Here is a 19,830-nt window from a genome sequence, read left to right as displayed (position 1 = left end):
ATGGGAACTCAATTCCTTTTTCGCGTGGTTTTCTTCTCTGGGAATGTTTTATGCTATTACAACAACAGCAACCATTGAGTTGGTAGAGAGAAAGTCAAGATGCTATACCATAGATGAATGACTTGTAAGACATTTTTTCTTTAGCGACGTACTTTCCTGGTTCTTTCGTTCCTCGGTCCGAGTTACCTCAAAAGTAAATTAGCCGGGAGCCTTGGTTATTAGTTTTAACACGAGTATATTAAAAATGTAATTGAAAATATAATTTAAAAAAAAATCGATAAATGAGCAATGGATATCTATTTGGCATCCAAATCAGCATGAAGTGACGCCGATGTTGTTACTAGGTGATATCCCGCATGAAATGGCGACTAATTGATTTTGGCGATTTCTTTTACACCGTTTTAGGTTGTCTTTTTTTCATTTAACAATTCCTGGTCGTGCAGTTTTAGCGCCATCGAACTGCCAAACCGCTTTCTGGGGAGGACGTTTGTTCAAATGTTCATATTAATGATAAATTTGATAATAAAGTTGTTTTTTACCGATTTCTGTTTCTATTGTGTTACCTTGCTCGTATTCCAACTCACTGTGCACTTTGAGTTACTCGTAATTACTCATGCAAGTTTTGTTTTGTTAATTATCAATTTTCTGTCATTCAGAAAAAAGTAAGAAATTATTGCTTTACTTTATCACTTCGTCTCAAATAAAAAAAACACTGCAATCCTGCAATTATCTTTTATATAGTAGGGATAGTCTTTCATTGGCATATGTACCAAATATTTTAGTTAATTATAAATTTTCCGGTACATTTCCAATTATAGCTCATCCATAAACAGAATCCATCGACGAATAAGGAAAACTTGTGAAAAAGAAAACAAAAATTGTAACCATGTCCGTATCCAACACTGCCCATCTTGCAGTAAGTAATCCTCATTTGGCGCTCAATAGCTTTATCAATGTTTTCTCGCCGCCTTCTTCGGTTTCCAATGGGAATGAAACTGAAAAGACTGGCACGTTCATCCATAATCGGCACATGGTTTTGAAGTTGGTCAATAAAATCTTTGATGATAAGCTCGGCAATATTGAATTATCTCCGTCACATTGCTCCAGTGTGGCGAAGAGAAGTTCCGAATATAGTTATGACAGACGACTCAAGTACTGGAAGGATGTGTTGGAGCAACGCAAGAATGTGCAGGCGAACATACAGCTAAAGACTGGTAAAAAACCAGCCCAGATACTCTTCAATCGTGCAGTTACCGTTGATGAACGTGACAAGCAGACTGTGCGCCGCTTGATGGACTATGCCGAACGTGTAACACCATTGACTCTAATAAATAGGAATGCATCTATATTACCGGAATATATGGACTGTAACACATGCCAGCACGTGAATGAATTACATGAAACGTTGCCAAAGGCAGAGCGCGACGGTGAGAAGATAGTTGAGATTAGCGGCTTACCGTCGATAACTAAGAAAGAGCTATTGGGAAAGCCGAAGGATCAGGGTACCAGCAAGAAGTCGGATTGGTTGAAATCGAAAGTGTTAGAGGATCGCATTGAAGAGAAGCGTCACGATTTAGAACGTGTAATAGAATTCTATCCAGATATAGAGAAATTGGAAGTTGTGGGCGAAGGTTTTGACAAGATAAACTTGTTGCAACACAATGTAGATATAAAATATATAGGTGAAGAGCTCATACATTATATATCACAGGATTCATCCGCTTGTCAAGCAGATACACAGGCAGAAACGAGTGTGGAGGAGCCACCGCCACAACCCGACTACTATGTCAAGATAAACGAGCATGTTTTCCAATTTATTGAGAAACGTAGCTCTAAATATGTCGAGATAGAGGTTCGTTTCGAATGCGAGCCTTTCGACAAAGTCATCAAGCACGTTTTACATGTGGAAAATCTGGGCAAAAAGGTGTTGAATTTCGAATGGGTGCATCGGCCGTATTTCGGAAAGAATTCCAATCTTTTGAAGGCCAACGATGATGAATTTCTCTTCCCGCATACACCGTTTCGTCTTGCGTCAGGCGATACCATGGAAGTGGTTGTGCAATTTCAACCACGTCATGTCAACGTCATAAAAGAAAAGTGGATGTTAAAAATAGATCCATATTTTTTTTGTCGCAAAATAGACGCTGTCGTTTTGCGACTGTATGGAAAATGCAAGCCAGCGCCAGAATATGTAAACAAAATTAGAGCTGACCTAACAGATGTGCTGAATAAGTCTAATACTAAGATGGCGCGCCAGTTTACCACGGGCTTGGCTTCACTCACACCGCTTATTAAAGGACCCGAAACGCAGTGTCCTTACCAGCGCACCCTCACTGAACTTGAGCTCTTCGAATTCAACAATCCCGGCTATCGTTGTGAGCGTTATCATGACATACAATTACTGAAGGAACTATACCAACGTTTGAAGAAGCCACGTGAACCTGCTTGGGACCTTAGTGTAGAAACTTTGAAAGCTATGATATTGCGCCAAGAAAGTCCCGATCGGCGTGCTTTACTTTTCGTCGAGATGCTGGGTGTTTTAGAGGAGATGCGCGGCAAACCGCCAATAGACTTCGAGGAGAAAATACTCAATAATACGGAACGTGAGCGGGCATGCTATGTGTACGTGCGTGGTATTATTTCGACGGGAATCGATGAATGGGAAGAGCTGACATTGACCATTGAGGAGGCTTTCCTAAAAGTAACATGGCAGGAGTACATGGAAACTTATTATGAAATGCAAAAGGATACCACTTCTTTACTAAATGAAGGCGCTGGGGGCGATGCTCAAAATATAGGTTTGGAATTGGACGAAGAGGGAATTAAACAATGGCTAGCTAAGGAGTTGCGTCATCGCAAGGCGTTCCGTGACACACTCTACATGCAGACCTATACGCATTTGTGCAATTTCATGGAGGATATTGTGTCAGTGATTGAGAGCACAGATATCGTATAAGCCGTTGCTATGTTCGGTAGATATTTGTCTTAAATTGCTTTTTTTGAAAATGAGTCTATGGACAAGTTGTGCGTCATACACTAGTTGAAAGAGCTTCTGTGCGCATGCGGCAGTGCTTGAATGAGAACTGCACTGAGAAATGTTTGCGCCAATCATTTATATAACGTTTTTTCTTTTATATTTTACTTGGATATACAAATGTACATATATAATATAAAATGAAGGTAACATACCTAAAAAACTAGTCGTTTGAGTAGCGCGCAACTAGCAGACATCGCAAAAATATATTCCTATGCAGCGATAGGAGTTTAACATGCAAAAATATCCGGAACGTAATAGTGCCAGAGTAATATGTGCCGTATAAGCAGCTGAGGTTCTTCTTCTGCAGTGGAAGGAGGTTGGGCGCCAATAAGGACATTCGGAGAGCGAGAGTTCATAAAAGGCGGTAGGGGACTCCTGGTGCATGTCTTTAATTGCTGTTGTTGTTGTAGCAGCATAAACATTCCCCATACTTACAAATGGGAAATGCTGCTGGGGTGACAGTCCTTGGACGGATATAAATCCGGGTCGTTTCGGTAACGTAGAACCGACTGTCGTGGAAACGGTTGTTGTTGTAGCAGCATAAATTGTCTTTAATTGAGTGTCGGTCTGGCTGCTTCGGTGGTTCTCGTGTATAGTCCTGGATCTCTAATTCTTCGTGTTAAAGGGGGAGGGGATTGAGAGAGACGTGGACCTATGCTGCTCTAGTGAGATCCAAAAAGTCGCGGATTTTCCAATTGAGGTGCTTAGAGGTACCACCATTACTTGAGCGGAAAAAATAAGTCGCTTGCGGCTGAGGGCGAGATCTACATGCAGCCACAAACCGTGTGACCCACACTCTATGTATTTTAAGGCCTGAACAGGCATCACCCGTTGCATTGATTGCTTCCAACAGATGTTGAAGTAGGGTGGAGCCGTTTTTGGCAGACGCTGCAGAAATATACTTCTGGTCCAGGGTTGGACTCAATGCTAGTCTTGCAAACAAGTTTTTGGAACAGCCTAGGTGAGGCACCACGGACGATTGATGAAATTCATCGCACTAAACAGGGTTAGTTTACTGTGGCGGCAGCTCTTAATTGAGAAAAACCCTAGTCATTTCGTTACGCAGAACTGGCTGCCCTGGGAATTCTATACATTACATAGATTTTTTTAGTACGCACCTGGTTTTATTTCCGCTCAAAGACCACCGTCCCGTATATATTATCCAAATAATCTAAAAAATTAATGTGCATAGTCGTGGAATTTATAAGAAAAGATTTTAACTTGTCAAGTATGTATATTTATTGGTTTAATATCAGCCAATGAAACAGTACATAAAATCAAAGAAATTCGTTCTTTTTATCACAAATATGTTTAGGAAACTTCATTCCACTGAGAATAGAATATCCAATCCACTGAGTATATAGCATATATAAGGATATCTTTCAGAACAATCTGCTGTCTCTTAGTTCTTTTTAAGCAGTGGTATAATATTTTCTATAAACCAAGTGCTAGTCATTTGTAAATGATCACCTTCTACAGATAAATGTAATAGTTTGCCGTCATGATCCATTTTATCTAGTCCGAGCTGCATAAGAAACAAATAAGGAATGAATAATAAACACAACAGTTTGCATAGAATCTTTTAATTTACATCTTCGTAGATTCCGCTTTGAGTTAGTGGTCGAATTGCTGTATCTTGACCAGGTGAATAGAAACCAAACCATTGCGATTCTCTGGGTTGAACTATGGTATCATTCAAGAACATGACCATAACAAATCTGAAAATATTTTTAACTGTTTGAAACATATTTCTATTATAATTTGCAGCTTTTACATGCAGTTTCTTCAATACATACTTTTCGAGTTTATTTAGGTTATCGATGTAAGTTTGGTTGATAAACACTTCGTTGTTTATATTTGAAAGAAATGAACTCTTCTGTCGATATTCCTCTTCGTGTAACGGATCATGCCAATAAGTAGCCTGTACCAATTCGCGTTGAATCCATCTAATGCAAAAAGGGGATAATTAACACTCATTTACAAAAAAAAAAAAAAAAAACGGGGCATGAAGTTACTCTTTATAAGCAGCGCGATACAATAACTTTCGCAGGTGTTCACAAGCGTTGTTTGTAAGTGACGGACATTTTGGCAAACCGAAGACGCCTTGATGCTGTCCACCTATAGAAATCAATGTTTTCATAGGGGGACTAGAACAGCGTTGAGCCACAGCACGCCTGTATCGTTTAAGTAAAATCAATAATAAATTTCAGCATGTATTTATTGTACCCACAAAAATTGTCCGCCTTGTGAGAAGCCAATAGCATGGTAGCCTCCTGCTAGCTGTTTGTCTTTGATTAATTGATCACACACATAACGCACTTGATCGTCAGGATGTAGGAAGAAACCGCTTTCATAGTCTAGTGCAATATTGCCGCCGATCCTTAACGACAGTACATATGTACCATTTATTACAGTTTCAATTAGTTTCTTTATGGAACCCATGCTGAAGGGAAAACAGCAAGTATCACCTTGAAGATGGAAAAGTGGAAGTAAGCGACTACCAAGTGCATTGATGCAGATTTGCAGAAACCGTAAGATCAACTTACCCATTCCATGCCATAGCACAACTGGAAGTGGTTCAGAAGCAGCTAAAGCACCATAAAAAATTGTTAATATCAGTAAGCCTTTAAAGAGCACCATTGTCTTGGAATTATAAGAAACAAAACGGATTCATGAGCCAGGAACAGGCAATTTGTCTACAAGCTATAATAAATAAATCAAAACACAAGGTTGCATTGCATTTATGTTATTTAGTTAGCTTCAGGGTTGCTAAGAGGTGTTGATACTGTGAATATTTGTTTATTTTTATTAGAAACGGATGTGACCCGATAAGAAATCAAAGAATTATTTAAAAAAAATGCGCTTTTACTTTTTTATTTGTTCAAAGATCTGTAACTATGTACGTAGTACTGATTATAAAGGAAAAGAAAATAGAATACAGGAATATCCAGGATCGTAAAAATATAACTGATCTTAAATGTTTTCTAATTTCAGTAGTAGACAATCATAGATGTTTTTATGCAACTTTTTGTTGGAACACTTTTAAAGGAAATATAAAGGTAAGAAGGAAGTGCCATAGGTAAGTTTTAATGAAAATTGTTTTAAAGAATTTTGTTTTTTTGCAGAGTTCGGGAGTGTCATAAATTAAAATTATTTTCGGACATTATAGTTTACTGATAGGTACTTATTTTATTACCGATGGGAGGAAGATGCCGTTGAATCAGATTTTAATGCAGATTATACACGTTCCTACCGTTGTATCATCATGGGCACGTTGGATAAACGGTTGTACCATATATAGTATGGTTGTATAACCGATTTCCAAGTTGGCACAATGGTTGCATGAAAATTAAAAAGTTTTAATTTTTGGTGGGCGGTGTTAGCGGGAGTACAATGAGTTTGTACAACCAACTTTGACTACATTTTTGTTTTTTAGTTATTTTCACAGAAAATAAGTAGATTATTATAAAAATGAAATAGAAATAAAATAGTAATTAATAAATAATAAATAATATTAAATGTTATCAGTTATTTTTATTGAACAAATTTCCCTTGATTCCTGCATTTTGCGAAATGTTTACGAAAAAGAGAATAATATCATGTTGGAACAAGTGTACTAAACCGTCATCCAAGTCATTGTGCAGCGTGTTGATACAACGATTGGAGCATGTATGCTCTACATAAGGAAATTAACGTTCGCAGTTGAAGCCATGAATATAATAAAATGGAGAAAATTTGTTAATGAAGCTATGGTATGATGACCACCGATTATGAAGCTATGAAAAAGAAGAAGAAGAAAAAGAACAGTCTTAGCAAGATGGTGCAATACAACGCAGCTGATTATCATACATATATGCACTCATATTATGGCCGCCGTAGCCGAATGGATGGTGCGTGACTACCATTCGGAATTCACAGAGAGATCGTTGGTTCAAATCTCGGTGAAACACCAAAATTAAGAAAAATATTTTTCTAATAGCGGTCGCCTCTCGGTAGGCAATGGCAAACCTTCGAGTGTATTTCTGCCATGAAAAAGTTCCTCATAAAAATATGTGCCGTTCGGAGTCGGCTTGAAACTGTAGGTCTCTCATTTTGTGGAACAACATAAAGATGCACACCACAAATAGGAGGAGGAGCTCGCCCAAACACCCAAAAAGGGTGTGCGCGCCAATTATATATAATATATATACTCATATTATCATCATCACTATCATCATTAAACTACACATTTTCGTTCTAGCCATGGGAAAGTCCTGATAGTTTCCCCTTGTCGGTGTGATATTCTATTCTTTTACCAATAGCAATTTCTTATAGCTGAGAAATATAACTACTATACTCTAAAGGTAAGGCAACTAATGATTTTTATTCTTACTCTGAAATAACTGCTGACAACTAAATTCCTCATTGTTGTTATCACAAACTTCTCAGCACTAATAATCAAATTTCTCATTTTGTTATCAAAAAGTAATTAGCACTGATGGCCAAAACTACTAATTTCTCTTACCATAAACTCATCAGCACAGTGGGTAGTGCAAAGTTGCAAAGATGTGGAAAAATATAAAGGCATAGGGCCTCTCTATTCGCCACTTCCACTGTGTTTGTAAGCAAATAGTACGTTCTATTCGTCACTTCCCTGCTCGCTAACTCTCTGCTTGGCTCATTTAACGAAAATTTGCATCTGGAAGCAACAACAAAGTTATCGAACAATATTCGCCGGTAGCGATAATATCTATACCTCATAAAAATGGTATAGCTTACTATCATATTTTACAAATACATGTAATTTTAGGCAGCTCTATTCCAGCGCTGCCAACATATTTTTATTTTTACCAGAGACTTCGTCCTGTGCTGGAGAAATTTTCGCTTATGTAAGCCTATGATTGAACTTTTCATAAACAAAGAAATGTATTTCTTATGGAACCTGGTATTCTGTGCATTTTGTTACATTTTTCGCGTGAGAGTTTGGTCAATCGCATCTGGTAGTTTAGTCAATCGCATCCGAAGTTGTCGGCCCGTAAAAAATAGGTTGACGATTCCTACAAACTGTCTCTGAATGTTCTGAGATACGATCTATGGAAATTCGTCATGATAGGTGTAAAGCAAGGAGTCTCTATTACAAGTGGCATGCCAAAGGCGTGTTTAGCAAATTTTTCAGCCAGCTGATTTTCTGCTATTCCCATTTGTCCTGGTATTCATACTAATTTAATTCCATTCTGTCTATTAATTCTTTCCATTACATATCAGAGTCTGGGATTCTTTGCACTTTTGCCTTTTGCGCCAGTTCGGAACTTATAGTCTATTGCCAGAAACGATAAAATGGAAAATTTAACAACAAAAAATTTATATATGGTAATTTTTTTGGACAACACAAAAATTTGTGAACAAAGATGGCTTTTGAAAAATAAAAGTTTAGTAGTCTTTATTATTGTTTTTGATGGAAAGGCCCATAAAATTATTTTTCATTAATCTTACCTTGTGGCAATAGGTTGACACTCCTAGTTTATGTGCTTAGAAGTGCAAATTAACCGCCTTTATAGCATCAAATCAGTTAGTTTCGGCCTTCGAACAGGTCTTCAAGGGTGTACTTACATATATATAAGGATACATTTTATAAGAGACTCTTCCCGTTCGTAGTTCGTTAGACGTATACTGTATATATATTTTTGATAATAATAAAATTTTTACTTTTGAGATTTTTTTGATTGAATCAAACAAAAAATTCGCTTTTAAAAAATATTCAGACTCCCCTTTTTGCACTTTATATAATATAATATTATATTTATTTTTTACACACAATTTAAGAGTAAATAAGAATGCACTTACAATATTACATTTTTGGATTTATGTACAATACATACATATGAAAATGCTGTGCAAGTAAATACTCATTATTTTTAGTTTAATTTATAATCAAATTCAAAATATATATTAATGCACTCTATTGGTTGCTGCTGTTGTACCGTTCGGTTGTTGTTGTTGTGATTGCTGTTGCAAATGCTGTTTATTACTTGAGAAATCTATGCAAGAACCTGATGTTAAATCGATTTCTTCAGAATCGGAATCATCAGAGCCCTCATCCGAACCATGAGCCAAAGCATTGGCCATTACACTTGGATCCGTCGCCAGTCCATTTATGTTCATATGCGATTGCAAAGCGCTACCTAGTCCATGCCCATGATGTTCTTTGTATAATTTTAGTTCAGTATAAGTCTTCTCACATCCATTTGGGTGTCTGCCGTTTATAGAGTCATTTTTAGATTTATCCACTGATTCGGCATCTAATTTTTGTGAGTGTTGTTGCTGCTGATGTAATTGAAATGCTGGATGCATCATTGTAAAATCGCTTGGCATGGACTGTCCGTTAGTCGCAATCATCGATTCGGGTGAGTGTATGTGCCCGTCCTTCGGTTGTGCACCACTGGTAAGATTTTCGGGTGTTAGTTCAGTAGGTGAGGCGCCATTTAAAGCAGCTGTACCGGGTATTCTAGGCACCCGATCGCCTGGATGGAATGAATTGTAAAAGGAATTTAAAAATAACAGTTTTTAGGAGTTACATATCCTTGGTACCTGCCGCTATAACTGTAGGCGTTCCCAGGCTCAAACAACGCATGCGCCAGGCATCTTGCAGCAATTGTAAACGTGCCTGTTTCCGCCATTTAGCTCTACGGTTCTGGAACCAGACCTAAATATTAAAAATTAAAGTTTCAGTTAACATAAATGCTAGTAATTATTAAGAGCTTTTTTTTAGCTAAATATATGAATGGTCTCCATACAGTCTCTGTTCTAAAGGAAACTTCACTATTTATAAATAGAAACACACAGTGCATATTTTGTGACACTTATTTTTTATTAATAAATATGCTTGCCTTCTACTTCGATACATAGTTTTCCAAATTCTCAAACGGGCTATCTAGAAACGTCCTTTTTATCGATGCACCATGCTTTCTTTTCAACTTTAAATGCAGTTTCGAGAATAAAAAATAATCGCAGGGTGTCAAATCAAATGAATACGGGAATATTGCAACGAAATAATGTGCCTTTTTACCAGAAATTCTCTCCGATGAGATAGGCATTGTTAGTTTATAAGGTGCGCCATCTTTTTTGGTATGAAAACATTGAATAACTTTGAAAAAAAAAAACATATGATTTGTATAAGTGAGGTATTTTTATTTGGTTTGGTTATTTAAAATAGGTATATTAAAACTATTTTTTGAATACAATATCAATCAAGTGGCCACCTTTATTAGCAGTCACAAACTGCGATCTTTTTTCTGCGTTAGTCATCGCCTGGTTAAGAAATTCGGGTTTCATAGCTTCGATTTCGGTTCGAATGTTTGCCTTAAGCTGGTCAATAGTCTGCGGCTTGTTGGCGTTAACCTTACTTTTCAGATAGCCCCACAAAAAGAAGTTCGGGGGGGGTTAAGTCAGGTGATCTGGGGGGCCAGTCGATGCCGCCTCTTTTTGACACTCCCGGGAATATTCGCAGTATGGTGCACCGTCTTGTTGAAACCAGTAACCGTCTAAACCTTTCTCACGCATTTGCGGGCAGACATAATGAGCCAACATCCATCGATATCGGTTTCTCGGTAAAAATATGGCCCAATGATGGTTTTGGAGCAAATGCTGGCCCAAACACTTATTTTCAGGTCATGCAATGGCGTTTCATGGATCACGTGTTGATTCTCAGTTCCCCAATTTTGTTTATTCACGCTGCCTGGGAGGTTAAAATGTGCCTCGTCAGTCATTAAAATTTGCTTCCAAAAATTGGGTTTAGTGTCAACCATTTGAGCGACTGTTTGGCCGTATTTCAAGCGATGTGAATGGCCTGTCGGCAATATTCTTTGTGTCAATTGCACTTTATACGGAAACAAATTTAAATCATCCTTTAAAATGCACCGCATTGTGGTTTTACTGACGCCACTGTTGACTCCTGGGCAACGCACTCCCTCACTGCTTCAACAAGTTCATTGGAACGTTTAGGTCGTTGATGAACGGCATGTTGATGATCTCCTACTGTCCCGTGGTCAAAAAAATTCGACACCAAACGGCGAATAGTATTGTCAGACGGTGCCTGTTTGCCGCGATACTTTTTGCGAAAGGGTTTCATTGAGTTAGAACAATAGAACGACTATTTTCGATATATAGCGTCACTATTTCAGCGCGTTGTTTCAGTGATTATGATTTTTATGAATCCTTATCACCAATCAATGACTCACCATATCCAAAACTGTGACTTAAGCGTGTACTGTGTCATAAATTTATAAACATAATCAGAGTTATATCAGACTGCAACAAAAGTTGGAACCTCCCCAAAATCTGAGGGTCTGCGCACGGGCCTGGGTTGAAGGATTATATATATAAATCTCTGCCATGAAAAAGCTTCTCATAATGGATGGGCCTACAGCTTTAAGCCGACTCTGAATAGATATTTTCTATGAGGAATTCTTTCGTGGCAGAAATACACTAGGATGTTTGCTATTGTCTGCCGAGGGGCAGGCATCACGGAGATTCGAACCTACGTCTCCGAATTGTAGTCACGCACCAATCCATTCGGCTACGGCGCCCGTCTAGGGATTATAGTCATACATATTTCTCTATTATGAGTTTTATTTTGAAAAGGTTGTATGGCCATAAAATATTATTTTGTTTAACATAATTCAATCCTTTTCTGATTATCCGTACAAGCCTAAACTACATGAATTCAGACCTTACCTAGACCTAATAATATTCTAATCTAGATCTGCTTTTTATAAAGTGCGCCTTTTATAAAGTAAAATATTTTAATTAAACTTCATCAATATCAAAGTTTAATGCCAATTATACGTTTAGTAAATCAGATCTTGTTGTTTTTAAATATTATTTGAAATTTCCCCCCTTTAACTACTTCGTTTTATTTTAAATCAGCATTTTGAATAAAATTTATTTAGAGGTAAACAATATTTAGATAGGAGTTCGTTTATTGTGAGCCAAAATTTGTAGATTTTCAATGGCAGCGCCAGCCGCAATCTTGTCCTTACCAAGCCCTCGGAGGACGGTGTAATTTCTTCTTAGTTTGAAGTGTGAAAACTCTTGTTGAAAAAAATTCACATAATATAGTAAATTATTCCCCACGACCTCCGCTAAACTCCTTAATCCGATTGCCTCTACTTATATCATTTCTAATGCACGTCTTTCCTCAGTTAATAAATTTTCGAATCTAGGTGCTGTTTTTGACTAAGGGTTCTCCTTTGTTAATCATATCAGCTTCGTTATTTCCAAGGTCTATTCCAATCCGCTTTATACGAGTAGTTCTCTACTGTTTGATTTCGATACAAAGAATCGAAAGAGTTCAACGCTGGTTTGTTCAGTTTGCTCTGCAATCTCTTCATTTTAATGAGTCACGCACATCTTATGCGGCCCGCTAAATGTTAGTAAATTTAAAATCACTTTTAGCACGAAATAATGAAATGAAATGGAAATTCCTGTGATGATGCCTACATATGCCGCCTTACGTTTAAGGTCAAGTGTCCGGGCTTTACGGTTCATCCTCTGCCAAATGTCATTTTATAATGTGTTCGACTATAGAAAGTATTAAGTCCCCATTTGCAAACACTCACGTTATCAAAACGGTTTTGTACAAAAGTTTGAGAAAAAATTGGCATTTGAATTTTCAAATATTCAACGAATCTATTTTCATGAAAATATTTTTTCATACGCGTATCCTGAATATATGTATTTGAAATATCTCGACTTCAGCATTTAATGTATTGATATACGAGTACTAACTTATAAACAAAAATCTTATATACTTACATATATGCTAATGCATGTGCTTATGTGGTGGAAATACGACATTTTAAAGATAGTGATCGAAATGGCTCTATGAGTAAAAGTCTATGTAAGCGGGCAAAGTTTTTGATAACCATTCACCCTTGTAACGACTAATTTGCATGCGATTCAAGCAGCTCACAACTTCCGAGCGATCTCAGACGAATATCCTCTGGATAGGCACCAAACGTTTAGGAACGAGCTGATGTGGGATAGTGAATTCTGAGTGGCCATTCCGGAGTATTCAGTTTAATATATTTATATTGCTTAGCAGATCTGCAGCGTTTACGCGTTATTAAACGCGTTTGCAAGCAGAGTTCTGTCTGGGAGTAAGCTGCTGTGTAAATGGGCAAACTTCAAACTTTTTCACAAATGCGATGAAAAATTCCAAAGTGCTTCGGATATTGACTATCTCAAATGCATGAGTAACTGCGGAAGGCAATTGGGGAAGTTTGTTTTGCTTGGCCAAAGCCAAGAAACGATTGTTAATTATATAATTAATTGTTTTCGTAAAACTAATTTGTTTTTATACAAGGTGGCGCAAATTATTCATTAATTTTGTTTTGGTAAAACTTTTTTACTAAATAAAAAAAAATATTTTCAGTGATGGAGGTCTATATTTTAACCTTTACCCGCACCATTGCCTATCTATCTTCTTTTCTTTGCTTTTTTTTATTTCTTTATTGCCTACGAATTTACAGCCTGTTAAATCATTAAAAACCCATTCAATTATTCGTGACGATCAAGCAGATATTTCAAATAATCTATAAATTAGATAAATTATTTAACCGAAACGATCCCCTCATAAGGTACCAGGGCTAAAGCGTCGGCGGCAGCGCTTTACCAGGCTCTTTAGTGGACAAAGAGCTAGTAACCAACACAGTTAGCTTTTGTTGATATTTAAGATCAAAAGCTGCAGTCAAATTTACAGCGCGTGAGCGTGGCCCAGTGTTGATGACAGTTATAACGGAGCTATCATCTTGTCTGTTTGTATACTGCAGCTGTGTAACTCACAAGTGTCAATTGGCATACGACGCTACTTGCAAAAATTATAAATCAGACAGTCTTTAACAATTTTTATCCGATAGGGTGATTAATTGTGCGCCACCTTTGATATATGTAATATACTTATATACATCAATCTTTATGGTGCTAAAATATGCCAAATGACTATTTTGGGTCGTTGGCGGGATCGTTCACCTCCGACTCAATGCAAAGAATGAAAAAAAGTAGACTAGCGTGTACCTTCTTGAAAGTTATTAAAACCAAGCTTTTCGCCCAATTCGGCTTTCTTATGAGAAGCTGTTCATTGCTGAAATGTACTCGAAGATTTGGCGAGGGGAGACTGCTTTTGAAAGATTTTTTTCTTATTTAATGCTCGCAATGGCAATTGAGTGTTTTAGACTATAGGCCGAGATGGCTTTCAGAATGTTGGTACAATATTTTTGGATGGCCAAGCATTAGAAATATTTAATGCCATCATTTTCAATTAAGATTTCTTCTGATCATAGCTGGATTCACGCACAGTTTCGGCAGAATTTGCGGCGATCACAGACTTCGGTGGGCCAACATGTTTTTTAGCATTTAAGCCCTCAACACTCTTTATCAATAGAAAACGTAAAAAAATACTCTTAGGTATCTGCTCCACTCGTTGCCTTTTTATTTTTACCGATGCCATATTCCTTCTGCTACTTTAAATGCAATATGTAATGAAAATTTGGTAGTAGCATATATAAGGCCTCTTCAGAAAGTGGCGAATAGATAAAGCAACTGGTATAAATGAGCAGAAGATACTTGTGCGAGGCCTGCCAAAAATGCATTACGGTGGTTTAATGTCAGATAATAAAAAGACATTTAAACGAGCGGGTTTCGAGTTAAGAAAACGAAACGATCTTTTGAATAATAGCGAGGTTCAGCGGTTAGCAGCGTATAATGGCATAAACTGGAAGTTTATACCTGAAGGAGCTGCGTGGTGGGACGGTTTTTGGGAGCGCCTAATAAAAATTGTTAAAGACTGTCTGAATTTGTCCGAAGAGGAATTGACAACGCTACTAACTCAAGTAAAAAGTGTGGCCAGTGCAAGACCATTGACTTATATAAGCAGCGATCACAACGATTTGGAGCTTTTGACTCCAGCACATTTTTTAACTAACTTTAAACCTCCTTTAATTCAAACAGATTACAAAAGCGATAGCTCTTCCTCGGCGAAGTCGTGGCAACAGCGGCAAGCTATAGTAAAGCGGTACACGAAGAAATTGTTTACATAATATTTAAGCGCACTCCGTAGCATACACCACAATAGAGGCAGTCCAACCCGTAGCTTTAAGATCGGCGATGTTGTCAAAAAATTTTCAAGTGCCCAATTCAGTTATTATATCCTTTAGAAACAGCGTCTTCTATGTCCGGGACCGTCCTCCGTCCAACAAATTAGTACTTTTATATTTACTTAGAAATATCCGTTAATTAATGGGAAAGAAAAGCTCAACACAGTCAAAAGCTAAACTCATATATTGTAATATCTTTTTATAACGATTTAAAACACAGTAAGAATCTGGCCGCCAAGACTGTTTGAGCTCGGGACGAAAATAGCGTGTTTTATTTAATATTTTTAACATGCTAATTTGACCACATATTGAAGAAGAATCGTCCTGACCTCTCCCAAGTGAATGGCAATCAGAGACTTTCCCCTCTTGCGTGGAATTTTACTCGTGGAACCAAAGCAGAGAAAGAGAAAGGCCTCATCTGCGTTGGAAAGATCAGGTGAGAAGAACTTAGCTTCAATTGATGTTTTCAACTCGAGCCAGTTAGCACGAGAAAGAAACGATTGGCGCGCTTAGTATATAATATTAAAAGGTAGTGAACTAAAAACGCCGGTCATGAAAAAATTTCCAAGAAGTAGTAGTTCACAAAAAAAAAAAAACAAAACTAAATAAAACAACTTTGATTTATATTAAAACACAAAATTGGATGATTGATTTTTTGCCACCTTATACTATATGTTATATACTATAATAGCCATGTGAAAGTAAAATTTATATAGAAAAAAATTCATATGCTTGAGAGTCTATAGATTTTATTTAGTAATGCTGCATACTCAGTTTATGATTTTTTTTTTTATTTCTTCACCAATTAAATTTTTTATGGAACTTTAAAGTTCCAAAGGACTAAATTTTCAAAAAATGTTTTTAAATACTTATACGCACGCCGTGATATTGATATGGATATTGAATGAAAGAGGATATATTGAGATATTAAAAAAAAAATTATTTATTTTTCGCCATGACAAATATAGTACAATAATGTCCTTTGAAAAATGTCTCCTTAAATATTATTGAAATTTCCTCAGACATTATTTTGAAAAAATTACGCTAGAAAATGTATGTAATACCTACCGCATCTTCGTTCTTCTTGTTATTTTATAAAACTTCATAAAAAATAGTTGAACTCTCCTCCTAAGATATAAAGTATACGCAATGGAGATCTCTATTTACGTTTTCCACTTTTAAACCCTAAAGTCCTTTGATGAGAAAATGAGAATCTGAGTATGCAGCATTACTAAATAAAATATAGTTACACAGGCATATGCAATTTTCCCTGATTAATAAAGAAGACACTTTTTGTCGCGTGGTGTTCTAATATGAAGGTAATTTTATCCTTTGAGAACATATTTTTCTGATAGCAAAACGTTCCCTTTGGTCAGACCCATATGTCTATGTCTGTATACGGATATTAAGGGACTCCACTTGTATTAGATTTCATGAAAATAGTAGGTTTTAATAATACAATAAATAAGGTCTTTCGTTTCCAACAAAAAATATTACACACAGCCGAATGGAAGGAAAAATATGTTTTTTATCACTTTTCACTTTTAAATTATTCGTACTCCCAAATACTGCATATATATTTTGAACCATCTGGTCCATTTTGTGCAATTAGTTTGAGAAATTTTATATATAAGTAGTATATAATTTTTTTAATCATAAACCATCGAAGGCTTCACCTGCACACGCGCTTCACTCAAACTGATCCGCAAAGCCACTTCCTCACGTAGGAACACATCTGGATAGTGAGTTTTCTGGAAGAGTGCTTCCAATTCTTGCAATTGCTGCGGCGTAAACGTTGTACGATTACGACGCTGACGTCGCCGACCGAACATATATTCGGTTAAAAGGTCTCCCGGTAGAGGTGATAAAAATGGACCCGCCATTTCTTCACGAAGATCAAAATTAATTTACACAAAAAAATGCGCGCTTGGCGATTTGAATGAATCCTTTCGTTGCTGCGCGTTGATGTTGCAGCCAGGACGTTCGCGAGACGACTGTGCGCATCCTTAGCTATTGTATGCCTTTTATTATTGCCCCGTTTACCACTAATATGTCCTTTATGAGCGCTCATTTGCAAGCGCAAGATGTATGCCGTGATGCCAGGAGGAAGAATATGTGGGTGCATGGCCATGCGAAATGGTGAATGGTGGTTGGGTGATTGCAAATACTATACATACACACAAGTACAATAGACAGGGATAATTAGTAGCGCCAGCTGTGCGTTCGAATGGTAGTCAGTCTCATTGCTTATACAATTGAGTAGTTTTCGCATTTGCTTGTAAACAAATTTCAGCGCCAACGTTTACGCATGCAGTTTACATTTATTTACTCCCTGCTGCTCTCTCAAATTAAGAGAGTTTCGGCGTCGGGCTCAGGCTCTTGTGTTGTGGTCACAGGTTGTTTTACAGTGTTGTAACCTGCATTTTTTCACACATATTTGTTTGCAATTTGCTCTGTTAATTGCTGCGAAATAGTTAGAGCAAAGGATCTGGAATTTGGAATAAATATTAAATGGCACAACATAACTCGTCTTAAAGGGATAATAATGATCAGGGTACCGCATTCAATATTGACAGGTCAGGCTTGTCCTTAGAAATAATGGAGAACTTTAAGGTTGTGTGTCGCCACTCAAAGGTAAATGGTTTTTATTCGAATTTATTAAAAATTATATAAATTATATGAGTATATATTAGGCCGGGTCGATTTGTGGGGAGACAAAAAAATCGCCCATTGCTCTATGAAAATCAATTCTAGGGATCAAAATAAGAAACTTTGCCGAAGGAACCATACCTCTAAAACGAATTCTGATGTCTCCCAATTTGGGGCGAACTTTTTAGTTTCTTTTCTCATGTAAAGGCCAAAAATGGTGATATTTTGAAATGATTGTATGGGGAACTCCCCAGGGGAGTTCCAGGGGGTGTGCCACTGGCATGGGTGGATCGGCCGTCCAAATTTAGTGGGGATCGGCCATACATTTGGACTCGATTGGAGCACTCTATATGGGTCAAAGTGGGAGTTTTCGCCCGACCCAAATTGGGGGACATCAGAATTCGTTTTAGAGGTATGGTTCCTTCGGCAAAGTTTCTTATTTTGATCCCTAGAATACGATTTTCACAGAGCAATGAGCGATTTTTCAATTGACCCGCCCTAGTATATATCATATATACACCAATTGGGCACTGGACATTGGAAATAAAGAAGAGAATCAGCATTTCTTATGCGAATATCCCGCACTTCGAATACGCTTCAGATTTGTGAGGAGCTATTTCATGGAACACTTACACAATTTATTCACCGTCTCACTAGAAGCATTGGTTGGACTTGTTGGAACATCAGGATGATCTGAGTATATTTAGAAATATGACTAGGAAATCCTTTTTAGGCCTACAAAGGTCGCCTCTGGCCACTTAGTGAACTTTTTCAAGAGCAGCCCGTCTAACCTAACATATCCTAACTGACAGGAGGTAACTCATTAATCAATAGTGGAAGTCACTCAATATGCCGCGTTAATTTGTCCTTTGGATTGAGCTGAAGTGTTGAAGTCAAGAATAGGGTCACTTTTGAATTTTTAAAAATCTAAACTAGGTAGGTGAAATGGTTGAAGTGCCAGTCTGGCAGTCCTCAAGTAGCACTAAAACGCCGTTTTGATAATCTAATGCTAAGAACTAAGCAAACAGGAAGTCAATCCCTATTTTTCAAAATTTTTTGCGTCGTACCAAATTTGATCAATTTTGTTTTATTTTTTATCAAGTTATCGTATTTTTTTCGTTTTAGAAAATTACCGTTGCATGGAGAGGAGTATGGTTTATGATCAATTTTGTTCATTTTCAATACCAAACTACCTTGGACCAAGAGTAGTATATATGATAATATGCACCAAGTTTCATTAAAATACATATGTGCCTATATTATTTTGGTTAATTCGCAAAATTTGACTCTTTTCCCCATTCCGCGTCTTCTAGTGTATATGGTAAAGTCTACGATGGAGAGAATATTAAAGTGGCGCCGATCGTGGTACCGCTACTTTGTTCTCAGCAAATTTGAGAGAATCCTGTATGAGTGACGTTGCACTTGTGCAGTATGTTCGTGCGTAGTTTGTGTAATTTATTCTTCTTCTTACATTCTTGTTCGCATTTCTCTCCCATGCAACTGCACCAATGATGATGGGCGCAATATTGTTTCTACCATACTTGGTATCGTGGTTCCTTCATCCTGCTATATACAACCGTTATGTGAACAAAATTAAAATACCCGCGCGAACTTGTGCACATTTGCTTGATGAACATTAGTAGGAAGCAATATTCTGGAACATTCCCTCGGCATCAAAGGCTTTGCTAACAACTTTTCATTGGTTCTTAATAAGAATAATTAAAAAAAATTATTTTCATAAAACTCATTTTACACTCTTTTGCTCTCGCTATTCTGCTCGTTCACCCTTCCAGAAAGGGAAAAAATTACTTAATGCAATACGAAGACGGTAAATGAAGTTGGAGCAGAGAGCACAATGGAATTGAAAAAAGTTTCATGAACCCTAATGTTTATGTTGTAATTTGTTTAGATGCCGCTGAGCAGATTCATACACCACAAGTTAACAGAGAGCAAATGTTAAACTCGGCTGAGGTGACTATGAGTTGGTCAAAATATTACGCTCTTGCACTGCTT

At 37.2% G+C, this 19,830-nt stretch overlaps 3 protein-coding genes across 3 annotated transcripts; 1 reads left to right on the top strand and 2 right to left on the bottom strand.

Annotated features, from left to right (window-relative positions):
- Positions 1 to 665: 665 nt before the first annotated feature.
- On the top strand, positions 666 to 3,179 carry LOC128856598 (uncharacterized). Its single transcript, XM_054091907.1, has 2 exons — positions 666 to 740; positions 819 to 3,179. The coding sequence occupies exon 2, from the start codon at positions 887 to 889 to the stop codon at positions 2,954 to 2,956; it is 2,070 nt and encodes a 689-aa protein (XP_053947882.1). The 5' UTR covers positions 666 to 740; positions 819 to 886; the 3' UTR covers positions 2,957 to 3,179.
- Positions 3,180 to 4,251: 1,072 nt separating this feature from the next.
- Positions 4,252 to 5,761, bottom strand: LOC128856597 (palmitoyl-protein thioesterase 1). The gene is made up of 6 exons (XM_054091906.1): positions 5,584 to 5,761; positions 5,268 to 5,505; positions 5,053 to 5,211; positions 4,834 to 4,983; positions 4,629 to 4,755; positions 4,252 to 4,562 (listed from the first exon to the last, which is right to left on the bottom strand). The coding sequence occupies exons 1-6, from the start codon at positions 5,675 to 5,677 to the stop codon at positions 4,440 to 4,442; spliced, it is 891 nt and encodes a 296-aa protein (XP_053947881.1). The 5' UTR covers positions 5,678 to 5,761; the 3' UTR covers positions 4,252 to 4,439.
- Positions 5,762 to 8,860: 3,099 nt separating this feature from the next.
- On the bottom strand, positions 8,861 to 17,529 carry LOC128856595 (ALX homeobox protein 1). Its single transcript, XM_054091905.1, has 3 exons — positions 16,845 to 17,529; positions 9,605 to 9,719; positions 8,861 to 9,537 (listed from the first exon to the last, which is right to left on the bottom strand). The coding sequence occupies exons 1-3, from the start codon at positions 17,049 to 17,051 to the stop codon at positions 8,966 to 8,968; spliced, it is 894 nt and encodes a 297-aa protein (XP_053947880.1). The 5' UTR covers positions 17,052 to 17,529; the 3' UTR covers positions 8,861 to 8,965.
- Positions 17,530 to 19,830: the final 2,301 nt, after the last annotated feature.

This window comes from Anastrepha ludens, chromosome 3 (genome assembly GCF_028408465.1).
Source record: "Anastrepha ludens isolate Willacy chromosome 3, idAnaLude1.1, whole genome shotgun sequence".
Classification (NCBI taxonomy): domain Eukaryota; kingdom Metazoa; phylum Arthropoda; class Insecta; order Diptera; family Tephritidae; genus Anastrepha; species Anastrepha ludens.
The sequence above is the reverse complement of the archived record's forward strand: the minus strand, read 5'-3'. Positions and strand labels throughout refer to the sequence as shown.